Source organism: Melanotaenia boesemani, chromosome 2 (assembly GCF_017639745.1).
Source record: "Melanotaenia boesemani isolate fMelBoe1 chromosome 2, fMelBoe1.pri, whole genome shotgun sequence".
Lineage (NCBI taxonomy): Eukaryota > Metazoa > Chordata > Actinopteri > Atheriniformes > Melanotaeniidae > Melanotaenia > Melanotaenia boesemani.
In genome coordinates this window covers 36,473,457-36,496,468 of record NC_055683.1, presented here as the reverse complement: position 1 = coordinate 36,496,468, position 23,012 = coordinate 36,473,457, and the positions used below count along the sequence as shown (strand labels likewise).

At 41.2% G+C, this 23,012-nt stretch overlaps 1 protein-coding gene across 9 annotated transcripts in view; it reads right to left on the bottom strand.

Annotated features, from left to right (window-relative positions):
• The window catches only part of rbfox3a (RNA binding fox-1 homolog 3a), a 528,049-nt gene that overhangs the window by 5,574 nt on the left and 499,463 nt on the right, over positions 1 to 23,012 (bottom strand). For 8 of the 9 annotated variants that reach the window (XM_041975734.1, XM_041975755.1, XM_041975750.1 and 5 more), the window contains 8 exons: positions 21,890 to 21,982; positions 21,081 to 21,141; positions 20,928 to 20,981; positions 15,619 to 15,751; positions 14,762 to 14,801; positions 12,474 to 12,532; positions 10,079 to 10,157; positions 5,835 to 7,964 (listed from right to left, as the gene is read on the bottom strand). In XM_041975734.1, the coding sequence (XP_041831668.1) occupies positions 7,920 to 7,964; positions 10,079 to 10,157; positions 12,474 to 12,532; positions 14,762 to 14,801; positions 15,619 to 15,751; positions 20,928 to 20,981; positions 21,081 to 21,141; positions 21,890 to 21,982 (564 nt within the window). In that variant the 3' untranslated portion in view covers positions 5,835 to 7,919. Of the gene's footprint in view, positions 1 to 5,834; positions 7,965 to 10,078; positions 10,158 to 12,473; positions 12,533 to 14,761; positions 14,802 to 15,618; positions 15,752 to 20,927; positions 20,982 to 21,080; positions 21,142 to 21,889; positions 21,983 to 23,012 lie in introns of those variants that run through there. The other variant, XM_041975771.1, reaches the window with a different exon arrangement.

The window sequence follows — 23,012 nt, the reverse complement described above, 5'->3', positions numbered from 1 at the left end:
CCAGGGACCTGCCATACAAAAATATCCACATGCAGTCTTACAGCTTAGCAGGGAGGGAGCACAATAACGCTGGAGCTACATATAGTCCTCGCTGACAAGCAGCCTAGAACTGGAAGGACTGTGGACACAAATATTAATCACCCACAGACATGAAGGATTCAGGAGAGGGTTAGTTCGGGTGTTAGATAGAGCCTGTGCTTTTTTGTGAAGTCTACTTAAACCTGGCAGTTCTGAGCCATCCAGATAGTTTCAGATGTGTTTTCCCAGATTTCAAGATGCATTTCTGAGATATGTTCAGCCACCCTGTGACATTATCTCAGACAGTGATCCCTCAGCTTCAGCATTAATAATCTCTAATATTAATTAAAGCATGATTTGCAGTAGACTGTGCTACTGTTATGGCTCCTAACTCAATCTGAAAACAATTCTTGTTACACGGCTGCATGCATCATTGTCATTGGTTCCCTTAGATAGGTGATTTTTTTCATGAATTAATAATTGGACTAATGTGGATCACATAATGGATTTCTTTTAAATGGACTATAATTGAACTACAATTAATTTGATTTATTCTTAAAAATACATTAAAGTAAAACTTGTGTGTGCTGTACAAAAAAGCTGAATTTTGTCATACTTTATCCATGCATGTTTACTATTACTGTCAAAGGATGAATTGTAGTTTATCCTCATCAGTTTTAGTTTTGCTATTTGTAAAATTTTTACTCAAATGGCCCAAAAATTATCCACCCAGACATCTTGACTCTTTAATAAGAAATTGTGTATCCGCACAGAATGTTCGAATACGTCCGACTACATTTATGTTATCATTATGACCCCTTAAGACCTGACTAAAAAACTGTTGACAGAAAACTATATTTTTAAAAGTCTGAAGTTTTTATTTGGCAATTTAGCAAAATGTGAAAAGCAAAAAGCAAAGATAATTTGCATATACGTGCGAATTATTACTGTGTGATATGTCAGAATTGTAGTTAAGCGTATCCACCAGGGGGCAGAAGACGAGTATCAGATTGTATACAACAGGGTTCTTACCATAAAGGAATTCAAAAGGTCTTTATAAAATATAACACAGCAGACATCAAGGGGTTAATGTCAAATAAGACTGATTTTAACATGCGACAAGTATTTACTTGTATACATGAAGTTCAATTTTAAACCCAGCAAATAGTACAATTGTGCAAACTACTGACCCCTTACCTTTTTTTTTTTTTTTTAATTTATTATTTTAAAGTGGATTAAAAATGGACACTTACAATAGGAATTACAGCGTGATATTTCGGTTGTGGTGAAACACATACAGCGTATGCTAGATAACATGCTGCAGTGCTGGCCTTAGGAAACCCACTTCCTTGTTAACTTCGTGGTAATGACGTTGAGCAGAGCTACAGCAGAGAGAAAGATGCTGCTAATTCAGATAAAAAGGGCCGCAGTCCTGCAGGTTTTCAATGTATCTCTGCTCCAACACACCTGACTCAAATTAAATGGATCCAACAGCCTGTGAAATTCTGCACAACGACTCATTGATTTGAGTCTGGTGTGTTGGAGCAGGGAGACATTGAAAACCTCTAGTCTTAGAAGTGAAGGCAAAGGTGTAGTTGATGCAAAGTGTCAAGGTTATTTTTCTAGACTTCCTCATCACTGGAGAAATGGTCCAAACAGTACAAGTAATCAGGTTGGAGCCAGCCTGGGAGCTGTAATTTGTGGAAGATTACTGTACTTAGTCATCATCTAGTAACTAGAAAGTAACAGTTATTTCATTAGAGGATGATGTGTTTTTCTGAATGTCATCAGGAAAAGTGTTGGTGGAAGAATTCAGGATGAGAAGAAGATCCGCTCTGATTTGTGTTAGCAAACAAAGCTCTGGTGGTTGCAACTGTCACCAGATCAAAGATGTAATTAAACATATTCTGGCTTTAATGGCAAAAAGTTGCACAACAGCAATTTAGCAATGTTTCATTATTGTCCGATTTGACAGTACAATTTTTTATTTATTTTTTACAAGTTTTCAATGTTTTTAATTCTGCAGTTAAAAACCCAAAGACACTAAAGCAGACTTTGAAATACTAAAGCTTATCTGTTGAAAAAGCGGCAAAAATTAAACACAATATATATGTTTAAGCAAATTAAGCCAGTTATATTGTCCATATTTACCCACATATGTCTAAAAGTACGAGTTTTCTAAGGTTCTTTTTCTCTTGTGTTGATCTCTGCATTTATCTGTGTGGCCAGACACCAGCAGGAATAAGAGAGAATCTTTTTTTCTTTCTTATTTCCTCAGAAACAAATAACGCACATACACGAAGGGGGAAAAAAGAGACAGGAGAGGAAAAAAAAAAAGGGGGAGGGGGTTATAAAATCAGATTTTGCAACATGATCCATGTGTGAAGGCAGACATGATGTTCTTATAACTGCTTTATTCTGACACTCAGAAAACAATCAGGTTACTTATATGTCACATACTGACAACAAAAATATTTCAAGAATAAGGAAAAAGGCTTATAATAGTATACTTTTACCTATGAAATGAACCCAAAAGAAAATTACTTTACACCTTTCAGACAATATATTTTCATAGAAATTACATAGAATTCAAGAACAAGTTCAGCTGAATTGAAAATACACAGATGACCCCACTTCATATAGGAATACATATAAAACAGTTACTCAGAGAATCGTGATATAGTTTGTGTGTATATACATTTAAATGTATTTACAAGTGCTGTTACTTTTTTGCTTGGTTTTCTTTTGTACAAATATTTTAGGTGGATTAATAAATTCACCTGCCAGCTTATCAGGGCTTAGTGAATACTTGTAAATATAAATGATGCATAAAGAGTATTTTCTTCTCATATGTAAACATATCTCAATACTACTATTTATAAGTGTAAACAGATGGATCAAATTGAGGACTGGTTGCATATTAAGCTGGTTATGAGATACAACAAAGCCAGAAAAAAAACCTAAAAATTTAAAAGTGTTAGTACTATAAATTCACATTTGAGTTACTGTAAGCGTAATAAAATGCATCAGACCTCTACAGTACAGACTGCTAGTTAGTAATATATCTTTAACATTTAAGCCTTGATAAGCTGACACTGAAACAGTTAAACAATGCTAATTTGAACTTTTTCTGTAAACTGTTGACAAACCCGTGCAGACTGTTAGGAGTAATTCCTGATGACAATACTCAAACTTGTCCCAGTAATAACATGACAATAGAAAAAAGGAAAAGAAAAAACAGCTTAATGATGTAAAAGAAAGTCTTTCTAGTGGTGAGATGTTTGTTTGGGGAACTTCAATTCACAAACAGATCTCCATTTTCTCTTAATTGCATTGCATATGCTAATGCCTTAGCATTCAGTGTAATTACCAAAAGCAAATTAGTGTCTCACCACACTCGGATGACCGTAATGGATTAAAATGTCCATTTCAGCTGTATGAATCACAAATCATTTGGATGAACTATTATTAAAGCTGTAATCGATTTGCAGGGAAAAAAAATACAAGTTTTATGTGAAGAAAATATCTAAACTAATTATTTAAATGGATTTTAAACCATTAATGTGTCAAATTTTACAGCTTCTATCAGAATTCATGGACTCATTCTGTGATGTGGCTCCATCAAAGTACCAGTTTCACACCAAAAAATCTCAACATGGATTCTGAATTAATATGTCCAGAAAATCCTTAAACATTCCTGAAGCTTTTTCTTAATAATTTGATGTTATACCGTCTTAATATTTAAACACCAGTTAATAATTGATTTTAGATTTTTACTTGGTGATATATTATGTGGTCATTCAGATTAACTCATGAATGCTTGATAGATAACACAAATGACTTCCTTCTTTGATGAATTTGGCTGTATTTGATAGTTTATGGTCATGATGAATTTTTCTCCTCCACATAATCTTAATTTTCTTTTATGACAACTTTGCTGCCTCTCTGGTCATCAGATATGGACATGACACATTGTTCTGGCCCTAAGCTCACAATTAATTACATAAAGAGTAGATCTAATATCTGCAGCTGATCAGTGACTAACTTATCATTAGATGGCCCAGTATCACATTAAAATCTGACATATCTACGTTAATCCATGCAGCATCTTAACATTAAATGCTGTTAAATTTAGCCCGGTCATTTCCATAGCACCAGAAGATTAAAAACACAGCTAGATGTATCTGATCTCAAACCACCATCTTATGTTATTTTGCACATGCATAGCATCCCTTAAACTTCTACAAAAAGCTCTGGATGGGCTTCATGAACACAAACATCCACAACAATTTACTTCTAATTTTTTATTTTTATTTTTTTATACCAGATTAACCAATTAGCTACCTCTGGTACATTTTAGCATTTCATTCTGCTCCCTGCCCAAAACAACTGCGGAATATTTCCAGTTGTGAAAATGCATCCTAAGTGGACGCTCATGCATAATTTTCCAGTTGCTACCTGATGTTTAGCTTTGCTACCTAAAAGCAACCAAATCATGAATAAAAGTGAACAGCTTAGGAAGTAATGTTGTAATTAAAGAGGTTTTATATTATAATGGAAGCACAAAGTGACTGAAAACGAAGTAAGACTTGACTAAAAGCACGATTCTACGGGACAGAAGATCAGTCTGCTAGTCGAAGGTCCTGGGACTTTTCATCACGAGTTGCATAATTCTGAGGTTATGGGTTCTTTGAGTAATTATGTGAGATGAACGCTGGACTATATAAGCTTTATTGTGCTGTGGACTAATGTAGCGGCGTCCATATTTATTTTTCCACTGGTACTTCTCTTTTCATGAGGTTAAAGTTTTGATATTGCAATGTTATTACCAGGACTTGGAGTGAAGTCATGCAAAACTGTTAGCTTACTGCAAACTACAGTATGTTAGCAAACTGCATTCCCTTCCCTCCTTCCTCTGTCACACAGTCAAACATTCAGATGCATATTTATATATCTATTTTTATATATATATTTGTATGTATATAGCACATAGGCACACACATTCAGATCAAAAAATGAAAATCTATTTCATTCCAGTCTAGCTAACTACTGGTGGTCACTAACTGAACACCCACACATTTACTCTGCTGCAGAGTTTATATGAGAAACTCTCCTGTTCGCAAATGATAAAAATAATATTCAAAATTGTTTTTTCTTATAAAAACTCCAAATGGTGCGGAGCATACATACTAGCATAGAAAAGGAAGAACAATGTTTTGTTTTTTATCCCCCCAACCCTCACTCCCCCATAGAGTTTATCTTTGACTAATAAGATAGCGGGTTATCTTTTTTTTTTCTTTTGATATACAACATTACTCTATCATTTTTAACATCTTGACTAAACATAACTAGCCATATATGAGTTTTTTTTTATAAATATGTTACACTTCAGAAAGTATTGAAAAGCCAAAAACAAATAAAGTGCAACAAACAGTTTTTTTCTTTTTTTTTTTTTTCTTTTCGAGACCACAAACACTTCTGTGAGTACATGTAAATTAAATATTATTGGCAATAGCTTTGAGTTTCCATAGCTGCACTGAAATCTTGACAGCTAACAGTAGCTACACAGAGATTTTCTTTAAAATCCACCTCACGTAGCACAAATAGAAGCCAATGCGGTGACTGTATGTCGGCTAAGAGGCGAGCACTTGCTCTCTATACACACCTACACTGCGTCTCCTAACGCCTGGGTGCTTTTATATAATCCTGAACTTCAGTCTGTATACAGTGTAAAATGTGTTATACAGTATATGTCGTATGTGTGTGCCCATATATATATATATATATGTATATATATATATATATAATACAGCAATTTTAGTAAAGAACAACAGTACAGTCTTATTTTATCATCCTCTCTTGGGTCGCCACTTAAACAAAATTCATAAATCAGCTCTTCTTGGAGCTGAAAGAGGACAAACCTGCTGGTTGTTAGAAATAAAACTGTCCTGCCTGCTGAGAAGTGAGTAGCACTGTATCCTAGTTTCTGAAGTTCAGTTAGTTTATCCTGAGGTAAAACATCTTGTGCAATGCTTAAAGAAAACATACCAGTGACTTATAGGAGAGCCTTCTGCTGAGTTCATCCATCTCACTTGTGTGTGTGTTTGGCGTTAAAGGACACCGTGTGCAGATTATCTGCCACCGTGTATTAGTGAGAATAAGCGACCATGTCTTCTGCAAATTCAGTTCGTATGCGACTATTCTGAACTCAACCAGGCTGTTTTGGGCAAACTGCACAATACCAAATCCCTGCATACTGTAATGCTAATGTGATTAACCAGTTTACTCATTTAGTCAGTGAAGTGTGAAAAGAAATAGTTGAGTATGCTTATCATGAGGTCCCAGAGTCAAAGGTGATGTCTTCAGAATGCTTGATTTGTTCTAGTGTAAATCCAAAAACCAGAGAGGTTCAAGGCAGAATAAATAATAACAGGCAGCAAAAAGCAGCAAAGTCTTTACTTTCTAAGCTGGAAGCAGCCTGTCGATCGACTAATGTAATTGCACTAATCCATTACAACAGTCTTGTAATAAATCTTATTTATGGGCCGCAGTCTCTGCTGAATTTCAGTCTTTAATAGTTTCCCCTTATTGTTTAATAGGAATCTCATTCTGCTCCCCCACACTTCCTTACCATGAACTTAATGTGTACCACAGAACTAATCTTACAATGATAATCTTCTCTTTTCCTTACATTAGGGAATTCTTTGTTCTATTTTAGACCTAAAACTATTCAAAACACTTGTATAATGTCTAATGTGGTTGTGGGGGAGACTTAAAAAGCACAAGAACTTATTTCTTCAGGTTTTTTTTTGTTTTTTTTTTATTAGCTTAGAGAAAAGGCATTTACCAATAAGATGAAATAAAAGACCAACAACCCTTAGAGCAGTTTAAGGCAGCTTAAAGCGCATGCTTCATTTGGTTTGTGTTCACTTCCAATTGGTCTTATAAAATATTAAAAATACCACTGAGCATGAGATGAGACGTGAACCCAGGCTGCCAGTGGGAAAAGCAAATGCTCATCCACGATATTTACCTTTGGCTGTACTTATACGATGATACATTTCCCCCCAAAACAAAACCAGCACTGCAGAATAGTTGCAGTACGCAGTGATTTGCAGGAGACTGGGTCACCATGTGAGCATTGTGAGTTCAAAACAGAATTCTGCCTTCATGACCCTTTACTCTGCATGCTGTCATACAACATTGTACTGCTTGTAAGGCTCCACTTCAAGTGCACAACAGTAGGACACTCTCAACGTTAGAAAAACAAAGGAAAAGAAAAGAAAAAGCAGTCAGAGCAGAGCTGTCTTTGAGCTAAGAATTACCAGGCATGTTAGTCAGCATTAAGACTCGTACGTCTTTATTTCTACACGTTACATGGAAGATAAAGGTTAGAAAAGTACTTAAATGGGATGTTGATTAGCATCAACCTGTTTCCTGCTTGTTTGGTGTTTATGAACCGTAGAAATGTCTCAGTATATTCTTAGTCAGATGACAGCAGCTGCGTACACACACCTCTGAGCATGCATCATGCGTGCTGCAGTAGGCTCACATTGTTTATGGTGACACAGCACCCATATACAGCAATCAAGATAATGCACATGTGCATAAAACTTTCCAAAAGAAAACCAGAAGCACAAAATGAATACAAAACAAGAGCAGACCAATGATGACATCAAAGAGGTTGTTGTAGTAATATCTGCTTGAGAGGGTGTCAGGGGAGGGGCTCAGCATGTGGACCTGGAAGCTTTTTGTTTGATTTAGCTCTCCACCAAGGACCGGGTGTTCGCTTGTTTTGTGTTTGTCTATTTTTATTTATTTATTTTTTTTAAGATAGTTGTTTTTTCTGTTTGTTTGTTTGGGGTAATGTCTCTCTGTCTTTTCTCGCTTTTTTCTTTCTTTTAGTAGGGAGTGAAGCGACTGTACCCTCCTCTGTATAGGCTAGCCTGCAACATCAAAGATGAAAAAGTACCAATCAGTATTCAGGTGACAGCTTTAGTTGGTTTCTCTTTCTCTACAAATTTCCTTCCTTCAAAGTTGACTTTTCATGTTGGAATAACTTTTCATATCCAAATGGTCACAAGGCAAATTGATAGTTTGATATATTTAAGCCAATAATTGGTTTTACTGCATAAATTGCCTGACTGCGTGCACTGAGTGTGTGTTAGGAACAGGGTCACTAGGAGTTGAAGTGGATTGGTGGATTTGGAGCTTAGCTGGTGCAATTTATAATCCGTTAAATAAAAAAAGCACTTTATTGGATGAAAGTCATAGAAACACTGGCCCTCTTTTTTAATTACATGAAAAAGAAAAAAAAATGGTTTGGTTTTGTGTATTTCTTTTACTGGAGTAAAATCATTCCTTGCAGGGCCATAACAATATCAGACATTCAACAAAAAGCAGAATAAGTTCAGCGAGGTTTAATCACAGCTCCTTTTCATGTCTAGCAGAGGTGCCTGCACCTTTCTGAAGGGGCAAACCACCACAGGAAATTAGCCCTTAGATTTAGCACCATGCTCAAGATATCTAGGGCAGACACACATAAAGCATGCAAGTGGGCCTATGCATGCACACCTGCGCATGCACACACACACACACACACACACTCCCTCCTCTCATCTCTATGTGGCTCTGTTGCAATTAGGATTTCATACAAACTCCAAAGGCTACTGAATGTCTTCAAAGGCTAATTTTGCCTAATTTCAGGGAGTCCTCTTGCTTGTACAAAACTTTTATCCATATGAGATGCTTCTGTAAGCTGGAAATGAGTAAAGAGAATTTCCAACCTCAGAGGAACTAATTATTGTATAGCTTTTAAATGCAAAAATGACTGCACTCTGCTGGAGAAGCATTAATCAAATATGATTAAAGAATTAGGAACCAAACTGGTCTTTTCTGTAGCTCAGGAGTTTATTAGATGTTGGTCTTAGCACAGCACGTCTCCCAGTAGCCTCACTATTTGTTTAATACCATACACACACACTTTCTCGAGTCTGTGTTAGCTGCCCGAGCTCCCAACACACACAGCATTAGCTCTGATATTTTTAGGGGGCCAAATCCCATCCTCTAGTTTCATTGAGAGGACGACTTAAGTGTAGGAGAAATGGAAGGAAATTTGGAGGGAAAAGAATAATAATAATAAAAAAAAAAAAACATTCAAGCACATTTTTTTAATTAAGTAAATGAAGAGGGAGAAAGAAATGTCTTAATTAATGAAAGCTTTTAGCTAGCAGCTGCACCGGGGAACTGAATGCAGTTTTTTTTTTCTCTTTCTTTTTTTTATTGCTGTTGAAAAATCGCATGCATGCCGGAATGGTAAATTTAAGTCATTTCTCAAGCAGAGAGCACGCCTCCGATCAAGCTTGTGGGCAGAAGAGGAGGGTGAGACAACTCCCCTCCTCCATCTTGCTCTCTCATTTATGTCCCACGGCACACTGCTGCATGCGTTTGATGGTCCTTAATCTCTAGGTTTGGTCTGTGAGCCCGGTCCCATCCCCTCATCGCCAGAAAAAACAAAACCAAAGAGTAAAAAAAGATGTTCTTTTATTTATTATAACTTTTCATCTTTGATGTTACAGTAGCTGCAAAAGCTAGCTAAAAACAGACATTAACAATTCAACTTCATCCCTTCAAGTTTGGCTAAATGGGGGGGGAGAAAAAAAAAGATGATCCAACTCACAGTTGAGTTGAATGATGTAAAAATGAAGAGAAGGCTTGAAAAAGCAGTGTGTTAAACAACAACAAAAAACTGTAATGATCATTCTCATAGAAAAAACTTGTGTTAAATCAATAATGCATGAGGTGAGCTTGTGTGGCATAATATGTTTATTGCACTAAATGTCGGAGCCAACTTCCACATGCTGGGGGGTTCACAGTACTACTCAGCTCCACTTGGGTGTGCCAGATAGCATGACAAAAAAATTAATTAATGAGAAACTTGTGAATAAAAACCAGCAACCACTACGGTCTCTGGTCTTCATTCTGGAGTGTGTGCCAACTAGTGTCATGATGTTGGAGACAGGGGTGCAGACAGGATTGGGCGGCGCTCTCATGGACTTACCATGGTCCCCACACTGTATGTGGCTGCAGGGCCAATCGTGTGGTGATAGGGATCTGCTGTTGCATAGACTCTGCCATAGCTGCACAACAGGGGGCACAGAGAACATGGTCATTGATCTATCATTGACGAGGGGAGCAGAACATTTATGCATGCTTGTTTAATGCTCAGCCCCGCAAGTCAACTCTTTCAAGTCTCTAACACAATCAATTATTTTCCTCTTCGGCCTCCTGGGCTTCCTGCATTATACAAGGTGGCTCACAAAGGGGGAGTTCAAAGGTTGGAGAATTATACTTGTCTTTTCGTTGTCATCTTGATTAGGTGGATGGAATAGGTAATGAGCAGGGAAAGACAGCAGAAGAAAGATGCAAAGAGGGAACACAGTTTGTGCTGGAGGGCTTGGTCTCTCACCCTGTGCTTGTTTACCCAGGCTGCACACTGGGCTCACGCCCCTGTCTTTTCATTGTTGCTGGTTTGGAACTAATCCTTCCAATTTCCTTCTAAGACAGGACGAGATGTGTCTGCCTTATTTATTTATTTATTCAACTTCACATATTCGTCTATTTACCCCCCCTCCTTTTTTTTTTTCTTCAGTGGTTGCTTGCAAATGAGGGTCTGCACAGAGCAGATAAGGCACACCCAGCCAAGGACTGAGGGCACCAAATCAACCAGGAATAAAAAAAAAATCTCCCAAAGGAAACAACAAGACATGCAGCAGTCATGCCTTTTCCAAGAGCTACGTGGAGTTATATAAGATCTAAATATGGCTTGGCCTGTTTGAGCCAAGCAGCACCCAAGGTCAGCGAGCAGGAAAAGAAATCAGAAAGGCTCCCCAGGGACGAGGCCGGTGCCATGAGATGGTGAGGGGAAGTCTCCCCGGTTCTCTTATCTTCAACGAGCACTGAACCCCTACAGGCCCTTTAACTCCAATATGTCTACAAAATGGCTCTTACCAGAATGGCACTACTGATGACCGACAGGTCAAACCAACCCGTCCAATGTCACAGAGCCTCTGCGGTGCTGCCTGGAAGCTAACATGGCTCCTCACAGGGCCTCTCTTATCCATCACACTCACTGGTATGAACTCTGTTTAGTTACTTAAAGGGCTTTGGTAATGCAGCCTGTGAGCACTGTAGGCTTTTCAGATAATAAATGTTTCATATTTTACAGGAATTTCACACGCCTCCTGCAATCCCGGCGACCTCTTTTTCTATGATTGGCTGACGGCTCCACGGATAAGTCTGATAAGGTATTGCTGAGACAATACAGACAAACCCTTATTGATCCAATGGGCATGACTGCTTATTCAAAAGGAAACAAATAGACAAAGCAAAACAAACAACTTGGGGGCGAATTATATTAAATCTTAGAGAAAAGTATGGGCAAGAGAAACAGGAATTAAATCACTCTGCAGAAGAGAGAGAAAAAAACCCTGCTGTCCAATTTCTGCTCTTGCTGAGCACGGCTGCTCATAATTCGAGCCGCCGAGAGGCCTGATAAATCTTACATTATCGATATGATCTTCAGGCTCTCGGGCAGAGTGTACGTTATCACAAGTGACATGCTCAATCCTTTCCAGATTAGATTCCCAAACCAGCCCACATCCCAGCTGACAACAGCTTTCAGGGGTCGAAATGAATCAGCGACGCCTCCTCAAACAGAGCACACCTGAACCAGAGTGACATCACTCAGAAGTGATGGAGCTCCTTCTGGTCCATCTCCCCCTGCCTCCCCTCCGCAGACCTGAGGCCATTCATAAATACCGCAGTGATATACCCACTCTCCTATCACAAGCAGAGAGTCACGACATATATCACTGCTTTTCTCATAGAGTCCAACAAGGTTAGTCTTTTTTGTGTGTACGTTCTTTGGCTTGGAGCTAAAAAGAATATGGTGGCATGCCTAATGGAGAAGATAAAATGAGAGTAAGAAAACCTCAGGAAACCCTAAATAACCTTCACAGAATAAATTGTAAAACGCTGATGAAGCAGCCACCATTCATCACTTATACGTTTGGCCTGTAGATGTGTTCTTTATTGTTGGGAAAACACTAATTATGTAAAGCAAAAGTCCAGCCTGTGCTAGTCCTTCAGTCTCCTACGACTATTTCTGCTTCAGTCAGTAAAGTTCTCATTAGCGACGATAGCTTGTCGAACACAGTATAGATGTTTCTATCATTTTACGCTAAATTTAACGTGTCAGTTTTACATTTTGCTGATGGTTCGATCAGGTAATCTGTCTTTGCATTTGCATGGAAGGAAATAAGGAAAATAGACCCATAATACATGCATGAAATCCCCATGATGGTCTTTGTCTTTACCTACAAGATCTAGGACCATTTTCTTTGTTCACTAAGAAATCTCATTAATTCTCTTGGCTGAATGAGAGGGATTCTTACCTGTCACTGTAAGCAGCGGTAGTGGTGGGCTGGGCAAATCTGTATGCTGCATAGCCACCCTGTTAAAATACCAGAGTATTAATCAATGATTAAGCTGAACCTGCACAGAGAAAGGTTAGAACTCAGATACACGAGAAAACAACAACAGTAAAGACACAGAGCTTTAAATTGCCTTAATAGTTAAATGTCACTGCACAGTGTTTTGGTCATCAGCTCACACAGCTGAACTGCAGGCTCCCTCAGAGACACCAGAGGGTGCTGTTTGATATATGGTGTGTTAGGCAGGAGGTGGCAATAGGGGAATGAATGATGTTCTAAGAAGCAGCACATTCGGAGAGCGACTCATTGTCACACATTCGAGAAGCAGCAACAGCATAACAGAGGCCATGTGAGCCAACTCCCCAAATTCAGACCACTTTTAAATTGAGGAGTCTGCTGCTACATTATTGAACATCCCTTTTTTCCGTTGCGCGACCCCCCTGGCTCGCAAATGAAGTAAGAAGGCAAAAGACGGTTCAACCATTGGGGAGTCAGGACCGCTGTATTCATTTGCCAGAGTGGGGAAGGAATTAAAGACCTCATTGTGGAGTGCTGCTATTACTCTCTTTGAAAAATGAAGCTGTTCTCCTACTGTTTTTCTATTAAAGCCACTGGAGTGTGTGCCCATCTGTGTCCATACGGCAGATAGGTGGCTTTTAATAATGCATGTTTTCATTCATTTTTAAACTCGAGGGGGAAGTCGTCTGACGGAGAGCGCTGCAGAGAGGCAATGGTCGCAGCCGTGGCTGCACGCAAAATCAAGACGAAGACCGTGCCGATTGAATCCCACTCCCACCCCCCAGTTCATGTCAGGATTTTCCAGGGCGACAGGAAGTCACAGCACCTGAGGCAGATGACTTCCTGTGGGACAGGCATGTCTTGGGACTGTGCTGATTACACCAACAGCTCGAACAAACACAGACCAATAAATCACTCCACCACATTGTCAAATCCTGCACACAGTAGTGAAGCACATTTGTTATTTTGTCATGGAGAGTATGTGTTAGTGCAATCATGTATGTGAGCACTGGTGTGTTTCTACACGGAGATACATGCATATGTATTAGCACATGCAATCTTGGTAGTGTATATGTGCATGCGGACACTTTTTCAGTTTTGACAGCACTTGGGCTCTCCTGAATGATTGTTCAGGACACTGAGGGCCGTGGGACAGCTTCCTCCTGGTCACTTGAGACCTTCAGACACACTCAGCCAGTCTGAAGCAGTGCAGTGGCCATTGCCAAAACTAATGGCAGCGAAGCCCTGGAGGCCGGGCAGACAGGGTGAGTGATGGATCAACCTGGCCAGGCCTCAGTCAAGGGACGCTGGTGTACAGGACTTAGCTGGAGGTGTCTGAACGAGTGTGAGAGACAAACAACATCACTCAGAAGACAGGCCGGGTCTCTATGATGATGGTGGGTGTCTCTGCCATAAAAGCCGGTGAAATACCATCCTATCATGTGGGCTGGTGTGTAAGCCATATATCATGGGGTTTTAGCATTTCATTCCCAGACAGCGGTCTGCGTCAGGGTGAAAGTGAGAAGCAACTGTCATCCTGCTCTCTCAGCAGACGGTGGTGGAGAAAAAAAATGCAGCGAAATCAAAGGGACAAATTACATCTTCCCACAAACGTTTGGACTGATGTCAAAGTGGGGCAGCGTGGTAATTTAAGCATTATCTCCACAGCGTCCATGCTCTTCTCTGTCAAGGGCAACGTGCAGCAGGGCCAGCCCCTGATGTGACCCTGCCTACAACGGACAGCTCCAGAGGGAGAGCAAATCCCTTTATCTGCTGCTCCTCTTATCTCCCTCGTGGCGATGGCTGGGAGGAACCAGCTCCACTCAGACCTGTGCACAACCCCATGAGGCAGGCAGGGATATCCCAGCCAAGCCTTCTGAGTGAACACAACACAGGAGAGAGGAAGGAAGAGGGACAGGGCTCAAAAACCCAGACAAATCTAAAGGCGCAAATGACCTAACTTGACATGGGACACTGAGTCAGGGTACGCCTTTTTGCCAAAGTCTGAGATCATAGGAAGAGAGAGGAGGGAGGAGCTGAGGGGGTTTTAAATTTTGTTGTTGGATTTCTTGGCACAGTAGACAGAGGCCTAATCGACGCCGGCTTGGCAGAGTGGCTGGGTGAAAGCTGGGGGCTGAGGAGATCACATTTTTGTCTCCAGGGCTGGGCCTCTCATCTGCTTTACTTGTGTTTCATGTAAGCTGGCAGGAAGAAAAGCCAACTGTACTTACATAGATCTCTGCACCATAGAAGCCATCTTGGTACACCACCCTGTGAAATGGTAGAAGAGGAAAGGAGGGTTAGTTATAAGTCTGCTCTGCTAAATCTTAGCCTCAGCCATTCTTACTATTTTGACTATTTGTGTGTCTGTTGGGTCAGCTTCTGGCAGCTTTAGTGCACTATACCACAAATAATGAATGACACATTAAACTGAAAGGTGGAACCATTTCAGATCCCTGTCCAATTTTCTGCTCTGGTAAAGTTGTTTGTCTTTCCAGTTGCTGCAGTTGTCGTCAGGAGGGCTGGTGGTGGAGAGAGGAGGGGAGGACAATAGAAAGCATTGAAGGCAGCTTCGTCACATGACTTTGGTATATAAATCAACCAGCTGCCATCAGTAGCACAAGGCCCCAGAGTGGGAAGGAGGGGGACGTGGGATTTCTAGTCCTGGTTTCAGCAGCAAGTCCCTCTGCAGCAAGACGGATCCTGATCTAATCACAGATAGACAGCTATGCTGGGCCCTCAGCCTGCCTCCGTCAGACCTCTCCCACGGCCACACAGACTACTTTTGATAAGAGACGAGTGTGAGGCTACAAAGCCAGGAGATCAGCATAGGCCCTGGTCACAGTCCAGTGAGATCTGCCCAGTAATACACTATCTCAGCTCTCTACAGCCCTCATCCTGGCTTTGTCAACAAACAAAATACAAATAGGATGCACAAGGTCAGACAATACACAAATGAGCCACAATACCAGATTAATTATTCCAGCAACATCAGACCCATAAAACTGATGATTTGTGACCATCACACCAAGATGGAAAGTTCTTAACACCTGCATGTTTAAACAGAGGTTAGATATTCAGTACTCACGCTCCGTAAGCAGGGATTGGCGGTGGTGGCGGAGCCGTGCGGAACGTGTTGTACACAGCCCGTCCCCGTCCCCGCAAGTGGGCACCCCTATAGGCCACCGTAGCGCCTGTGGCAGGGTAGGGGAACCCTGTTACTGTGGAACAAACACACAAAGGAAGAGAAAATGACTTTCACAGAACATCCTCGACTTGGCATTGCTTACCTTATGACAGAATACATTAGAGAGAGACGTGTGGCACTGCTTTCCCTATGACAGAATGCATTATGTGGAAGACAAGGAAACAATAGATTTAATCTTTTCTAGGTGCGCCTCATCGAGCACTCTCCCCTTTTCCCAGCTCGCTGCTTTGTGCCGTACTCAGCAAGGATCCACATTTGCTGTACGCATCCTTCCCTGATGCCTGGTGAGGGGCAGCCTTGAAGCCCAGGCAGGTAATAGATGCAATACCACTAGTTTTGCACCATGGCTTTTGCATAGTTTAGATGCAATGGGCTAACAGCGAAGAAGGGTGGACAGGGTAGAGGTAGAGGGTGGAGACTAAATGTAGATTGTTGCTGTTGAACAACCTGGCTAGATGTTTAAGGAAACTGCAGCAGAAAGGCTGAACAACAGGAGGCCAAACCTCAGGCTGATCTCTATCAAATTCACCTGGGAACATCTCTGGCAACATGACACTGATGTTGGGGTGAAAGACTTCATAGTGAATAGCAAATGGCTGGTGTTAATAATGCAACCAAATAGTCACAATCAAATTTGGAGCAGCTGTTCCCAGCTTGTTTTCACTAAAGACCCCCTTAACTACCAAAAAGCTTTATTAGTATAGCACCAATTAACAACAAACTCATCTAAAGGCGATTCACAGACACAGTCCAATTCAGTACAATTCACTGTAGTCTAATTACAACCAAAATAGTCCACTTCATATATAAACAAATAAAAATAATAGCCTTGCTAAGGAAACAAATGGATTGCATTGTATCTTCTCTTCAATTCAGTCAATAAGTTTGAATGCTATGTTCTCGCCACAAATGATGCTTTGTGGCTGAGTCTTGTCCTGTGCTTCAAGAAGACTAAGTAACTATCAACATATAGCCTTACCCTTGTTTTGTTTTTTTTTTTTTAAATAGTGACAAATCGTGCATTGTGGTGTTTCTTAGACGTGTCACTAATGGTGCGGGAAAAATCCAGGTTACCAGGTTAGGTATGATCTACTCCACTCGGTACATTTACGAAAACTGATTGGACACATTAGGTGCGGCCTGTTAAATAGCTTTTTTAATTTTTTACTGTCAGTATGTATTTAAAAAATTCCAGTTCCATGTTAAAAAACAAAAAACAAAAAAAAAAACAACTCAACAGTCTCTGTGCAGCCCCGGACCCCCTATGGTATGGTAACCACTGGATTAGAGGACAGCTTATATGAACGTCAGGTCTGCATTTAACCTTCAATCAGTCCACTGGCTGTCTGATTACAGGCTGCTGAGGTGCATATAAACACACACTGATCTCCGGACATGATTAAGTTGGCCTCCACTCTTCCTGCAATTGTAATTCCCTCACAGGGCCCTTTTTTCTCTGGCCCTCCCCCTCTCTTTCTATCTGCCAACGCAGAGTCCATCAAAAAACAGTCAGCCCCATTATTCTTCATCCTCAGCAAACGCCCCTTTGTCACCCTCCCCTCACCTTACTCTTCTTTACTCATTTCCATGATATGCTTTGGGTGAATTCATCACAGACCGCTTGGGTTTCTCCAATCAGAGATGGCTCTGTGACGGCGAGTTCTCTGATCTGGTTGGGCGTGCGGTGCCTCGGTTGGGGTGAGTAGCGCAGGTTAATAACACAAGAAACTAGACTGCAATGAAGATTCATGTTGGCTGCGTTGCATAAGCTTCTGGCTGGTGTTACTGCGCCGAGTCCAGCGTTAACCCCGCAGTTGGTTGCGACCACTGAGCACCATAATGAACAATGCATAATCCAGCCCTGCTGCTTCAATAAAGCTGACAAGGAGACAGATTAGTGGTGCTTTTAAAAACAGAGAGAGCCAGGTTTAATGTCTTCTGCCATTAACATCACGCTCCATTAGTGGGTCCACACACATTCAAACTTTGCGTCTCATTTGGCCAGGTGACGCCCACATACCCCACTGCACCCACCCACTAACATGCAGGGCATTTTGTTTACTGCCAATATACCAACACAGTGCCTGGACTTGTAAGGTGCCCCCCCCTCCAACCCCTTCTTCCTTGAGAGATTTATAATGCTGACCTTGACATTTAAATTAGTCTCTTTTTTTGGAGCAATGGACATCTGAGAGTGCATTTGCTAAAGGGCAAAAACAATCCTCCTTGATAGTTTTTGAGGTCCCCCCCCCCCCCCCCTTTCTTCTTTACAAATATCTGCAGTTTGTTTACACCCCTCGAAAAAAAAAAAAAAAAGAGCTGCTTCCTTTCTTTTTTGGAAATTTGTATGCAATATGCATGCAGTGATGTATGTGAATGTAAACTCATAATGAGTTGGCGATAGGCTACACTGCTTCAATAATAACCCATAAATCAAAGGCACTGTCACACCTTGGTAAGCGCATGAAAAGCAACAACAGCAACGGCGTATGAGAGCACAAACCTGGTCTAGCCACCAAAGTCAAACACCTTTTCCGGGAGGGGGACTGGAGAAAATATGAGTTATGTGCTGGAGGGCGGCAGGGTCACACTGCACCTCATATGTCATATGTGTCAAGTTGAGAGAAGCTCAATACCTGCAGAGCCAGTTGGACCTGGGGTAATCCAGCTCTGTGCCAATGATGGGGTCATAACCGGCTCCCATAAAGAAAGATCTGATTTTCCACAAGGTTGATCTCTCTAATACTTCCTGCTCAAATACATCGGGCAATGAGCACTTAATCCACGCACTGGGGACCAAAAACAGCTTAATCTAATCAAGAGTCTCGAGCTTAATTATCCCCCTAAAGTACACTCCAACAATGAGAGGATCTGTCTACATATATTAAGATGGCAATTAGCCTTTCTTTTCTGTCATTTTTAGAGTCCTCCAGAAAACTCCACCTTAGAAAGAGGAAAAATGAAATGATGAGTGAAAAGCTACTCATCTGCTGTCTCCTCAGAATTAGTTGCAGAGAAGAGTTTCCGAGTGGTAGCCCGAGGGGGACGGCCATATGACGCGATTTTTAAGTGACAGCTGTCCACGATGCCGAACACCTCCAACAAGAGGAATGAAGAAAAGTTTGCCAATTATATCGGGAAGAGCTAAACAGTGTAATGTGCCTCCAAGGGTTTTTCTTAGTGTTTCAAACCTCTTTTTTCCCCTCTGTGTTATATGTTAATGACTGCAACTGTTTTCATTTTATTTTTAGATAATGAATTAAAATAAACACTGTTCAACTGTCATTAATTCTACATGCTATGTAATCAATGTCATTCTCACATCAGTGCATGTTAGAACAGGACAAAGATGAGCAAAGATGCTCAGTCCCAGTCCTCCTATTTTATCGGGAACCATCTTCCTTAGACCATCCTCTGCAAAGCGTGGCAGCAGAAGATGTGGACCTGGAGCTGGTACCACAGACCGCACCAGGTACTCCCCTCCTCCATCAGGAGGAGGAGCCAGTCTGCCCTGGAAGAGGTTAAGAGCATGGAGCCGGCATGAGGCTCTCATCCGTCATTCTCCTGAATGGGTTTTGAGGACAATAAACCTGTAGCGCCAGGACGAATGGAGACGAAGTGTGCTGTCACCAAGCCAGGATTTATGGCTCCCAATTTCACTGATCTCCTGCACAGAAATGAGGACTGATAAACAGTGATTAATCGCCTTTATATCCCATTTTACTCCCACCAAAAGTATATTAACTACAACTATGATAATTTTGGAATATGTCTGGAATTTCAGAACATCGTTTTTGTTTTGTTTTTTGTTTTGTTTTTTTAAAGAAGGGAGGAACATATCAGTCAAAATCCTGATCAAGATTTTTTTTTTCCTTGAGAGATAAAACAGCCCTTTTCTGCTCATTAGGGAGGTTTTGTTTCAAAAATGTATCTCTTATTTATGTTTCCCATCTTCCCAGCTGGCAAGCATATGTTGTCGTTTAGGCTTGGCAAACTCCAGCGCCATGTCAAGACGACTTGAAAAATTAGCAGCCAATAAATCACCCAACCCCTCCTGCTTCCCCTGCCTGGAGTGGTGGACCACACTCCCTCTGATTTATGAGATGATTTGGGAAGTGTGTGTGTGCGAGTGTAAAATGGAGAAAGCGTGCATGGAAGAAGGGACATGTATTAGTGTCTGTGTTCTACATAGGTTATCTATTTCTGTATGCTGGTGTGCTTTGGTCTGAGAAAAAGAAAAGAACGGAGCAGGTGAAAGTGTTGCATGTGCACATGTAGGTCAGAAAAATAATTGTTTGGGTAAGATTTTTGATTTGGAGGAATTTTTTACCTGAACACAAAATGTTAGAGCCACACAGAGACGTTTGGAGTTTTGTATGTGTAAATAATTATCAGGAGAAGATGTCGAAACTAAAGGAGTACTGTGGGGGAGGAGGAGGTGGTGAGTGGGAGGAGGTATGAAAGGGGCGAGGGGTTGGGGATGAAATAAAAATGATAGATGACTGCTTTCTGTCATGGACAGTTATTTAGAGGTTCGCCGTAAAGCTGTCCGGGGAACGAACAGATTTTAGTCTAATGAGCAGAAAGGAAAGCCGTTAAAGTGGCGCGATGTGCTCAGCACTTCTTCCAAATGAAATAGTACCATTTCCCCCTCATTAAAATGCAAAGGGTTCATATAACATACAGCAATAAAGCTGGCATGTCGAGGCAGAGAGAGATAGGGAAAACCCCACTGAGCTCATCTCATTCCTCCATTACTGAAACCAGAAGGAATAGCGGCCTTCGACAGGGTGGGTGCCAACAATATCGCTCACTCAATCTCCCTTATTCGGTTAGCTCTGTAAAAGTCAATCTGGCGCACTTGGCAAATCCATCCACAGCAGCAGCCTCCTCAATCTGATAACAGTCACAGGGGCGCTTGCTCTTGAAATCATTTTTTTTTCCAGCTTTACAGTTGCACACCGAGCAAACAATGGCTCAGGCTCCCTCTGCCACTCACAGAAGCTTGGATCATCCACTGCTTATCTGAACCGCTCTCAGATTCACTTTGATTTAAGAGGAATTTCATGTTCAGTAGGTTCAGGATGAACCCGATTGTAGAAATTCAGAGGTCAGATTGGGATTGGCTGCGTCTCAGGTGTGGTGCTGTGCTTGTAGGGAGAAAGAAAAAGTGCTTGAGTTGCTCTTACCGGCATACAGTTCAGGACCATAGACAGCTCCTACTACTGGGTTCAGCTTCCAGCCTGCAAACAATGGGAAAACTCAAATCACCGTGGCAACACAACACAAACTACTGGCATTACTTCTTTGTTTAGACTTTACAAAGTGAGTTTGGCTCTTACCATTTGTGTAGGGATTGGCCACTTTTTTGTTTGTCATCACCCGTGCCGTTGCATTGTTCACCTGTTCAAAGCAGCAAAAACACATCCTGTGATTACAGATGTTTCATTATGACATCATGAACACATCCAGGGTGAGCCACAAGCAAGCAGCAAACCAACAGAAAGGTTATTAATTCGTAAAATAATAAATACACAAGCTTGTAACTGCTCTCCAAACACTGAGTTTGGCTCAGTTTCATGATGTTTTATTTTTTTATTTTTCCAGATTGTTACTGGAAAGAAGAGGAGCGCATGCACCAATTATTCACAGGTATGAATAAAAAAAGAACAACCTCCAATTTCAGTAATTGGTTGGATAAACAAATAGATTCCAAAAGAAAAACACAGACAGTGCTTTGATTTTCTTCTATTGACCTGATGAGAATGACTGAGTGGGGGAGGGGAGGGAGGCTTGGCTCGTCGTAAACAAAAACAGAATTAGAGCAGGCAACATTAAACAATGGTGAAAGGGGAATGCAGATCTTCTCAAGTTTGATAGAAACCCAGAGGATGATGGCATGCACTCATTCTGCTTTGTCAGGTAATGATGGACAACTGCTGTGTCCAGGTTGACATGTATGGATCCCGCTTTCTACTGAGAGGGAGTTATACGCACCATTATGCATGCATGCATCCAGGAACACACACTCAGAGATGCAGATCTGCACACACACACACAGCAGCCACATGCTTATGCATGGGTTTATATGTAAGTCGAGAAGGCAGCAGGCAGGAAGGAGAAAAATGGGAAAAGGGAAAAATGAAAGCACCTCTATTTTGCGTCCCTCTACGATTGTACCGTTTAGTTTCTCCCGTGCACGATCAGCATCTGTGCTTGTTTCAAAAGTTACAAACCCAAAGCCCTGAGAGCACCACGTTAGCCACAGGTAGAGAAAAAAAGAAAGGGGAAGGGAAGAGAAAAGGGAGAAAGAGGTGAGAAGAAAGGAGTAGGTGAGCAGCAGTGACGGCAGAGTCGAGTTGTAAGCAGCCAGATTAATTAGAGGCAGTTAGTGAGGCGTCAGGAAACAGCAAACAGAGAGATTCGAGGAGGAGAGGAGAGAACGATGACACAACCTCACACAGCAACACCAACAAACCTGCCCGCTTTACCCAATTAAACGGCACAGCTGCGGTGGCATAGGTGAATGTCAGGAAGCAGCGAATGCAAAACACCGTTGGCTGCCATAATAGTGGTATAATTATCTAAACAACTTGGACAGCGTGGCCCCTCAGATGGCCCCTCTTCCCTTTGAAGATGTGGGCACCAGGAGCAGGAGTGAGGAAGAATCCACCTCAGAGATGTTAACTTCATCTCTGACAGGTTTAATTTACTGAACTAATAAGTAAGATGTTTAAACTAAAGCAAAAAAGTAAATGGTATTGGATACAGAAGAGCATCGATATTGACTTTAGACCTTCAGCAACATATAGCCAACCTCTCATTTCCATCCCATCCCCCCTCAACTCTCTCCCCTGGGGTGGTTTGTCACTTCCTTGAGTTATGTGGACTGGGATACTGGACCTGAGCTCTGTAGTGGAGGCATTAAGATATTCTGGCCAAACAAGCCCCATTCCTTTAGTTTCTATATATACTTATAGAGGTATGTGCAGGGGAACAGGGAGCATGGCCGGCACTGCCTGATAATTGCTTGAGGATGTAATACATGTGAGAGATGGCGAGCAGTGTGATCTTGCATGCATACACAGGATCCCTGGGCTGCTATTTCTAGCATAAATAACACGGGACCTGTCCTTGGGGAAAGAGAGATAAAGAAATAAATTCAAAAAAAGAATTGAGGGCAAAATTAATCCTTTGGACATTCACCCGACTGGTTACCCCCTTCTTTCTTTTTTTTTATCATGCACAAATAATTAGCTTACAAGAAGAGAGAG